We start from the raw sequence: 9991 nt of genomic DNA, 5'->3' as shown, positions 1-9991 counted from the left end.
GGTGAGAGGTGTAAGAAGCTTATTGATGGTTATAGGAAGCGATTTATTTCAGTTATTTTTTCCAAAGGGTGTGCAACCAAATATTAAGTTAAGGGTGCCAATAATTTTGTTCAGCCCATTTTTGGAGTTTTGTGTGCAATTATGTCCAATTTGCTTTTTTTCCTTTTTTTTTTTTTTTTTTTTTGTTCTTATACACACAAAGGGAATAAACGTGTATAGCAAAACGTGTTAATGCAATACTTTTCTGTGAGAAATACTTGATTTTCTGGAAACATTTCAGGGGTGCCAACACTTTTGGCCATGACTGTAAATACTCTATTACAAGTAATGGTCCTGCATTCAAAAGTTTACTTAAGGATTTTTAGCAAAAACATTTGTTTAAAAATATCAGTATATTATTGGATCATAATTAATTAATGTTTAAGTTGTACTTACATTTTTTTTTATCTAATTTTAACTTCTTCATATATTTTTGGTGAGTTTAATTTATAATAATGTATGACAAATCATGTAAAATCTAAATCTGAAAATGATCTAGAACAGCTGTAAAATGAATGAATGAAAAAGGTAGTGGAGTAGAAGAAGCTGAAAATGGATATACTCAAGTAAAGTACAAGTACTTCAAATTTGTACTTTAGTACATGGATGTATTAAGAGAACCGTACTTGAAGACTTGTTACTTTCCACCATTGTGTACAGGATATAAAGTAAACACTAGAGAAGCTAAAAAAAAGTTGCTGGTAGTTACTGAGTAATATACATCTTTAGCAGTATTTGTACTGTAAAGCCAATTTTTTTGTCAAACATCAAAACATCAATTATTAATTTTTTTTATTCAAAAACAACAACAACAACAACAATATTTGTGTGGCGGAAAAGTATCTTGTTATAACAATAAAACAACCCATTGTAATGCATCAGTGAAGACAATTCAGAAGCTGTGCTTCAACTCCACCTTGTGGATTTTGTTTTTCGTGGAAAGACGTAACTACAACGTGAGGTCAAAGTTAAAATATGACGCAAGCACGTACGAAAAGACATAACTAGTTGGACTTAACGTAGCTAGTTTGAGGGAGCATTTTGCAAACGAGTTTGTCTTAATTCTTTTAATTAATGAATTAATGCAATTACCCGAGCCGAAAGAACTTCAGTACGCGAAGAATTCTTTTTTTAATAACCGGTGAATTGTTGAGCCCGGAATGACCACACAAGTTGCTAGCTAGCTAGCTAGTTGTTGATAAGTTAGCATGTTAGCTAGCTGACAGCTTTAGCCATTCAGTGGCATGCTATGGATGCGTTTACTATAGTTGCGGATGAAGTGGCTTTGGAGGGACTGGATGGAATAACTATTCCCTCTCTTTGGATACGATTGGAAGATAGACAGCCCAAGTTCCCCCTCAAGCTCGACGACTGCACCAAGGAGCTCATCTGGAAGTCACTTATCAGCAACACCGACCTGAAATTCTATCAACTCCCGAAGGAGAGACACGATATTGAGCTGTTTGACAGGTCAATTTATCGTTCTACTTATCATGAGAGGCTCAACCAATTTTTTAATAAGATTGTCATAATGATAAATAATTTCCCACTTAACCCAGAACAATCTCCAGGTTATTCAAGATAATCCACACTGTAAACATTTTTAGTTGGACTATTTTCTTCCAGAAAAACACTCAATTAGCAGTTTCACAGGCCCACCCATCTTTAATTAATGAAGTCTAATACAACAGTCCTGCAACACATCACACCATAATAAAGGTTATAATGTCAATCAATGTCTTAGTCTGTTTCAGAGATATGTTGACTCAACGTTATGGTCATGTTGGAGACTGCAGTTTGTGCTGCTCTTGTAAATATGTACAGTATAAAATCCACACTGTCAGTAAGATACACTATTTTTCCGAAAGTATGTGGATATAACTTGTAGTGTGGGAACTGGGTACATAATGGGTTTGCGAAAAATGTTTGATATAGGGTGTATTAAGAAAGACATTAACGTTTCCGGTGCCTTTTGTGTTTTATGGGTTTTCAGGTATAAAGACATTGACCCAGAAACAGGCATTGAAAAAACACAGACGTTTTCTGACACACGTAAAGACATCTACCCAGTCCATATTATTCTAGAAAACAAGGATGGGATACAGGGCTCATGTGCACTCTTCAAAGAGAGGAAGGACATCACTGAGCATGTTCGCTCCAAGACCCCATTACTCAACTTGCAGGAAGCTTTGGAAAGGTTTGTTTGATAGAATGTAAATTTATTCAACACCTATTCACTTTTTTTCCACTTCAAAACTAAGACATACAATGTCAAAGACCACAAAAAGTGATTCAGTTAATTAAAATGTCTTTATTTCATTTAAGAGTTTGGTGCAACTGTAGTTTTGTCCTATGTCACATATTTTCCTCCTTCTCTCTTACCCGTCTCTCCTCAGATATGGCCGAAAGCTTGTTGTCGTGGCGTCTCAGGCACTGCGATTCAGGACCCTCATTGGAAACGAGAGCGATCCTGATTTGAAACTGAATGACGACTCTTACTGTGTGTTGGAACGAGTAGGCCGAGCTCGATGGCAAGGAGAGCTACAGAGAGATCTGCACGGATGCTCTTTTAAGTAGGAGAACACCTACAAAATCATAAAGCACAGTGTCCTCTCTGCTCTGTGTTTACTCTGTGTTACACGCAGCGGTTTAGGTGTTCACCGTCTAACAGTCAGTGTTGTCTTTTAACAGGATCGATGCTCGAAAGTTGCACTACATGAGGAAGGCTCTTGTCAGACATGGACTCCTCAGCATGCAGTCTTATGTCACACGACTAAAGGCAGGATCACAGTCAGGACAACAACAACACTCCATTCTTCTGCTGCTCAAACGCTTCCATGTAAACAGGTCTGTTCATGGTCTGTGTCTCAACACTGTTCTGCTATTGTGCACATGTAGAGAAGTCAGTGGGGGAATAGCTTGCTTTCCCTTCTATAGTCTCTAATTTGTTAAGTGAAGTCAAAACTCAATACGTTTTAGCCATGCTAGGTGTAGCTTTAAGGATGGCAATGTTGACCTGATGGTCTGCCAGTCACCCACTTTGATTCTGAAATATCTCAACAATTATTCATTGGATTGCAATGCCATGTTGTACAGACATTCATGATCCCCAGAGGATGAAGCCTAATGATGATCCTTTGTTTTTTCCTCTAGCGCCACCATGATGTGGCTTTGTGTGAAATATCTCAAAAACTATTGGATGGATTGCTGTGAAATTTGGTTCAGTTTAATTGTGTCCTGATGATGAATTGTAATAATTTTGGGGATCTCTTAACTCTTCATCTAGTGCCACCATTTGGTCAAAAATGTGTCAGTAGTTTGGTTCTAGACCAAATGGCTAAACATTCAATGACATACCCATCAGCTTCAGATGGAATTTTGTGTTTGGTACTAATTAGAAAATGCCAGCATGCAAATATGCTATACTGAGATGGTGAACATAGTAAACACTAGCATTTTACCATTGTTATTGTGAGCATGCCAACAGTAGCATTTAAAGTTTTCAGAATGTGACTTTTCTCAGCCATTGACATGCTACTTTAAGGCATACTCTTTGCAATACTGAAAATGTTCATAAGGAACAAAGCCAATGCTTGTTCACAAATGTAGTATTAAGATTTCGGAGCATCCCTCGAAGAAACTTCACTTAACCACCTCTGCTCTTTCAGGAGGACTAAGTATGACATACTGATGGAGTACGTGTCCAGCTTTCTCCAGCAGTCACCTGGTCAGTTTTCCACTATGCTGACACTCAAAGAACTACTTGTGAGTATCTCTCTCTGTGTGTGTGTGTGTGTGTGTGTGTGTGTGTGTGTGTGTGTGTGTGTGTGTGTGTGTGTGTGTGTGTGTGTGTGTGTGTGTGTGTGTGTGTGTGTGTGTGTGTGTGTGTGTGTGTGTGTGTGTGTGTGTGTGTGTGTGTGTTTGTCTTCTCTTTGTGGTAACTGTGTGCTTTCTTGCAGAATGTAGATGAGGGTACTTTTAAACGTGTATTTCAATACATGCGATCTGCCAAGTTGGTTGAGTATTGCCAGTTCCCTCTGGAGGACTTAGATCCCGGCGCCGGGCCCTGCACAAACAAAAAAGGTAATCTATTTGATATGTTAAAAATACAATACAATCACTAATTACATTTGCTGATTTTATTATGGATATTAGTAATTGTTATGGTAGGCAGTTTCTTATTTGACAGCCCAATTTGAAATGTGCATTTTCCCATAATCCTTTCACTTTGTTCTCCAGGGAATAAAGTGCTTGTGCGCTGTTTGAGACTGTTAAAGCCGTATGCAGGAAAAGGCGTCGCTGAGGATGACGACGATGAGGACGAGGACGAAGAAGATGATGGTGGAGCGAGAAGAAAAGCTCTCCCTTCAGAGGGGCGAATCATGGAGAGCGATGTCCTGTCACAGGCCTATCACATTGGTAGGTTTCATTACTGTCCATGTTTACAAAACAGATTGCGGGGATACTGTCCGTCAGGTAAATAAAATGGATTAATTTGGCAAGGCTTCATGTTGTTCTAAGTAGGTATGGAAATTAGTTTAGGGCTCTTCACTGCGGTCTAGAATTCCATTGTTTTTATTCAGATCCCATGTTCAGCAGGACAGACAAAACAAAGGACAAGAAAGAAATAAAGAAAGATAGATAGATAGATAGATAGATAGATAGATAGATAGATAGATAGATAGATAGATAGATAGATAGATAGATATTGATCCCAAAAATGGGAAATTACAGTGTTACAGCAGCAAAATATCAGTCGCAGAGAATATACATGAAATACTAGGATACAATATATATACATACAATATACATTAAATAATAATAGGATATAATACAAGAACAAATATTTAAAATATATTCAAGTTGGGAATACAAAATGTACAACTGCTTAACTAGTAATGATAAAGATGTAGATAAACCAATTGTGCAAGTTGCACTTAGTGCAGATGTGATGTCTAAGAGTCTTATCTAGCACCCAGTGATGAGGTGTTAAAAAGTTGTATTGACTGTGGTAGGAATGATTTCTTGTAGCGGTCCGTGCGACAACGAAGCTGTCTCTTAGCCTCTTAGAGAAGGTGCTTCTCTGTTGGACCAGTGTGGGGTGGAGAGCGTGGTCGGGGTTATCCATGATAGATAACAGTTTGTTCAGTGACCTCCTCTCCACCACAGCTTCAAATGCGTCCTGTTTGCAGCCAATAACGGAGCCAGCCTTCCTGATCAGTTTGTTCAGTCTGTTTGTGGCGCTGGCTCCGATGCTGCTGCCCCAGCAGATGGCGGAGGAGAACTAAGCGCTGGCCACAACAGACTGGTATCATTGTCCGAGAAGTTATTGATTGCACTGTAATTGTCTGAATTAAGATTCCTCATGCCAAATGACTTCATTATTAATTCTTGCCTGTGTCCTTTTTGGCTGTAATGCAGTAATATCCTGTGGCCCAAAGGGAATCCCCCAGACGGGTATCGGGTCAAGGATGAACGTCGGTAAGCTGGAATCTCGTATGATCTGCCGCAGGCTGGAGAGGGATGGAGTGATAAAGGTAAGACCTATGCTGTTAATAACGTTTCTCTTGACAACAACATACATTTGCTCCCTACCAAAAATACTTTTTCTGTATGTACTGTTTCTTCTTTTCAAAATCTGCTTAAAACTTGAAAGTGAAGTCTAAACCAGTGTGTGTTAGACTCATTTATTTGAAGTTAGAGAGATTGGGAAAAAATATCCAACATAATTGGTTGTTAGTTTGTAAATGCAATCACGTCGGCAGCAGACTCTCAATTGTCGGATATGTTTGGGCTTCCCACCCACACAACTTCCACCAGAGGTCAAGCACCACAAAGAAAACTCATCCTCTGTACAATGCTGTGATAAACACCAGAGGCCTGTACTACGAAGCAAGATCAACATGCCCTGGATTTATTTCCGTTACCCGACTTCACCAAACCTAACATCCGCATAAGCTGTGCAAAAAATAGCCGTCGCTGTAAGTGCGTAAATTACAAAACTGGGTTGACCTGAAGTTACCTCAGTAACCCTGAATCTTACTTCGTAGTACAGGCCTCAGGTCTGATTGAATCAACGAAAGATTGTTTGGTGTCAGTTGGGAAGCTTGTGGATCTGTTTGTTTGAGTGGAAAATAGAGTTGTTTTTTTTGTGTTTTCTTGTTTTCTTGGATAAGGCTGCTAATGCTAATGTGCTTACATTGAGTACGTATCCAGTATGACACCATAGCAGCCTCAATCTGAGTCAAGACAAAGTATTAGGTTATACAAAAACTGAGCATTTTAAGTAATGTAGTATTTAATTCACGGCTATTTAATAACATTGTAAAGGGTTTCCATTTTTCTGGTCACTCATTGTTTGTGTGTAATGTGTTTTACCCTCCAGGGATTCATGGAGGACGAGGGTCGCCAGAGGACTACAAAATTTATCAGCCATAAGTGTGTATTGCTATAAACTAGTGTAGCTTTCTAAATTCTTACTTTACCACCACATCATATCAAACACTGTTGTATTGCTCACTTCTCATGACAGATGTTTTGGTGTGAGTGAGGAACTCCAACAGTTCGCTAAGGAGCAGGAACGGAAGAAGCTTCTTTACTCTTCTGCACCACAGACGTCAGATGCTGCACCGCCCAGCCCTAAAATGCCGTCAATGTCCACAGCAAAAGAAAAATCCAAAACTCCTGCAGCAAAGAAGAAAAGCAGAAAGAAAGCAGGTAGAGGAGGAAACAAAGATGCAGAGGAGGCTAAGCAGACGTGTGGCGATGGAGAAGAGGATACAGCAGATGAAGGCTTGGTTGGAAAGGGAGGTGAAGCAGGAGGAAACGGAACGACGGCAGGGGAGAAAAGCAGTGTGGAAACTAATCAGACACAACCTGAGATCCCCATCATACAACAAACACCAGCTGAAAGTGAGTACTCATTAAACATTTGCAAATTTCACAACAGAAGTTACTTTAAAAGGACCTGTGACCTGTGATAATCAAAGTGTTGGTTTAATAACTCTTTATGTTGTCCACCCTCTTCACTCAGGTGAAACTCCTGCCTGCAGCAACTCCGCCACCAGTGTGACACCAGACTCTGTGTCCCCTACTCCCACAGCAGGTAATTAGCAGAAATGGGCCTAAACACACTACACTTCATCCAAACTACAGCAACAGTCAAACGGGAGATAATCATCTGTGGGTTAAGCAGTCGCTTCTTCTCTCGCCTCGTCGCTTTCCTTTCTGTTTTTTTCTGTGAAATAAAGCTGCTTTCGTGTGCGGTCGTTTCAAATATTCGCTGGTGAAAAGCACCGAAGCTAAAAAAAAAAAAAAAACGGTATTCGGTACAGCCTTAGTGGGTTTGTCAATTTGAGCGACCCCTCTCACAATCGCATAGTCAATATAAAAAAAATTGACAATTGCAGCTTCAACAAGTATGTTTAAGACATAAGCCCGAAAATATGTTATTCTTATTAACTCAGACAGACCAGTCATTAGTCATGAACATTACTTTATAATGTTAGAACCAAATCTAATCTAATTTTAACTTTTACAAATAATAAAGTCTCTCTCTCTCACGTTGGTTTTTACCTTTTAAAAATTAGCTTGTGATTAGCTATGAATGGCTTATGAAGTGAATTGGGCATGTGCAGAATGTGTTCATTAAAGAATGTAACTAGGAGATCCATATGCCATCGACTGTGGCTCCTCTTTGATGATTTGAATGAGCGATGTTGAGAAGATATCAATGTAACTGAAGTTTGGGCAGACATGATTTGGCCCTATTGTGAGCTCTGACTGTACCATCATTTAATATTTCTATCATCTAATCATATCATGACAAAGTTATCTTATTGAACTATGATATATATTGATATCCTGGTTCAAAGTTCACATGGCTTGTTATGATTATAACAAGTGAAATTGCCACAAAAATCTGCCACAGTATGAGATAAGAAATACTTATAATACTTATAAATACTTAGAATATATATTTTTAAGATTGAATTCTGCTATTAAAACAACAAACCATTTCAATCAACGGGACAAGCATTGTTTTAACTTTCTTAAGATTGAAGACGTCATTAACTACAGGTTCATATTGACAATAAGATAATACTGTTTATTTGTATTAATATTAATGCATATCTTCACTCCTACTTGTCTCACTTTTGTCTAACATATCAAAGTGTTGCCAGACCTAATTTATAGTCAAAACAAATTTGACAAACCTTTGTATCATTGTGTGCTATTAGGATTTCTTCAGTCTTTTTCCACGATATATAGTATATGTGTGTTTTTCATTTTGGTCTGTTCAATCATATTTAATTCAGACTGTCTCTTCTATCAGAACAAGCTCGAGTTGAGGACGAAGAATCCAACTCCAGTACTGCCAGCACTTTGCCTCAGAGTGAGTCGTTGAACGCAGACGACAACCCGGGGGAGAACAACATTGTGCTCGTTAAAGATGTTTGCAAGCCGCGGGTCAGTCTGAACAAGTTGCTTTCAGTGTTTCTCGTTTCACTGTTTGGTTCCAGCTGTTTGAGATGAGTGTTAAAAGCAGTGGCGGAATGTAACTAAGTACATTTACTCAATACTGCACTTGAGTACACATTTGAGGTTCTTGTGCTTTACTTGAGTCTTTTCTTTTCATGGCACTTTCTACTTCTACTCCGCTACATTTCAGAGGGAAATTTTGTACTTTTTACTCCACAACATTAATCTGGCAGCTTCAGTTACTGGTTACTTTTATAGATTAAGATTTTTGCAGACAAAACAAACATAGTTTATTAAATATGATGTTTTATTATAAATTAAACTACAAGTCCAGCTGAAATGATTAGAAAATTAAACACAGAACTGTTTGGATTGTTCCAGTTTCTAAAATGTAAGCGTTTTTCTGCATTGAGTACTTTTGATACTTTAAGTATATTTTCCTGATGATACTTACATACTTTTACTTTTACTTGTATAGGGTTGGGTACTGAAACGCGGTGCCAATAGGGCACTGGTTCCGACGTCACCGGTAGTAACGAGACCGAATAAGAACGAACATTTCGGTGCCTGACTTTTTTTTTCAGAAGCATCGCTGCACGGGACGCTACGTTACCGTTAGCTAGTAGCTGGATTAAACACAACGGTTAAAATGCTGACAGCTTACGTTAAGCGGTGTAAAGTGTGACTGTATTTCCCTGTAGAGGATTCCAACACCGGGACATAACAGTCTGACTGCAGCTGCCATTGTCGGAAAAACAATACAGAGGGTGCGTTTACTTGAAACTCGCCATCCTTGTGGTGCATTCTAAGCTATTCTAAAATACCCTTTTCCCATCTGGTGCTTGCTTTTGTCGTTTACCAGCAATTTACTGGTGAAATAAGTCATTGTAAGTTATTGTTATTACATTATTAATCAATCATTTAATTTAGACCATATGGCCTATAAACAAGCCGTTCTTTAATGTCGCCAACTGTCATTTTGTGCTCCTTTTTTTTATATTATATACGTTATAAATATATTATATATATTTCGGTTCAGGCACCGTTTAGGCAAAGTATCGTATTAGCACCGGTATCGGAAAAAACCTAAACGATACCCAACCCTATACTTGTAACAGAGTATTTTTACAATGTGGTAATAGTACTTTTACTTAAGTAAAGGATCTGAATACTTCTTCCCACCAAGTAACAGTTGAGTTCACCCCCTTTTAGGCGAAAAGAAAATACAAAAGGGCTTATGAGAGATCTCCACCAGCCTTCCTTCCTGCTGCATCACCATTCCATTATCCTAATTCCAGGCTGTCCATTCCAGCCTTCCTTCCTTCCTCCACTGTGTCCAGCCCTCCTTTCATCTATCCATTCCCTTCCATCCTCCTACTCCACCACCTCCACTGTCCACTCCTTCAAACACACAAGATAATCAATAGCTCACAAAAAGCAAAGCCCGATCAGCTCAAAGTGCTGCCAAGCT

General features: G+C 38.8%; 1 protein-coding gene across 1 annotated transcript in view; it reads left to right on the top strand.

The window, feature by feature from the left end:
* Window positions 1-1014: 1014 nt before the first annotated feature.
* Window positions 1015-9991, top strand: part of LOC120567413 (general transcription factor 3C polypeptide 1) — a 28718-nt gene continuing 19741 nt past the window's right edge. The window contains exons 1-13 of the mRNA XM_039814376.1: window positions 1015-1509; window positions 2033-2236; window positions 2436-2612; window positions 2731-2886; window positions 3708-3804; window positions 3999-4122; window positions 4279-4458; window positions 5461-5576; window positions 6425-6477; window positions 6572-6951; window positions 7073-7144; window positions 8375-8508; window positions 9733-9913. Of these exons, the coding sequence (XP_039670310.1) occupies window positions 1289-1509; window positions 2033-2236; window positions 2436-2612; window positions 2731-2886; window positions 3708-3804; window positions 3999-4122; window positions 4279-4458; window positions 5461-5576; window positions 6425-6477; window positions 6572-6951; window positions 7073-7144; window positions 8375-8508; window positions 9733-9913 (2095 nt within the window). The 5' untranslated portion in view covers window positions 1015-1288. The remainder of the gene's footprint in view (window positions 1510-2032; window positions 2237-2435; window positions 2613-2730; window positions 2887-3707; window positions 3805-3998; window positions 4123-4278; window positions 4459-5460; window positions 5577-6424; window positions 6478-6571; window positions 6952-7072; window positions 7145-8374; window positions 8509-9732; window positions 9914-9991) is intronic.

Source organism: Perca fluviatilis, chromosome 1, assembly GCF_010015445.1.
Source record: "Perca fluviatilis chromosome 1, GENO_Pfluv_1.0, whole genome shotgun sequence".
In the NCBI taxonomy this organism is placed as follows: Eukaryota; Metazoa; Chordata; class Actinopteri; order Perciformes; family Percidae; genus Perca; species Perca fluviatilis.
This window is presented reverse-complemented; position numbering and strand designations above follow the sequence as displayed.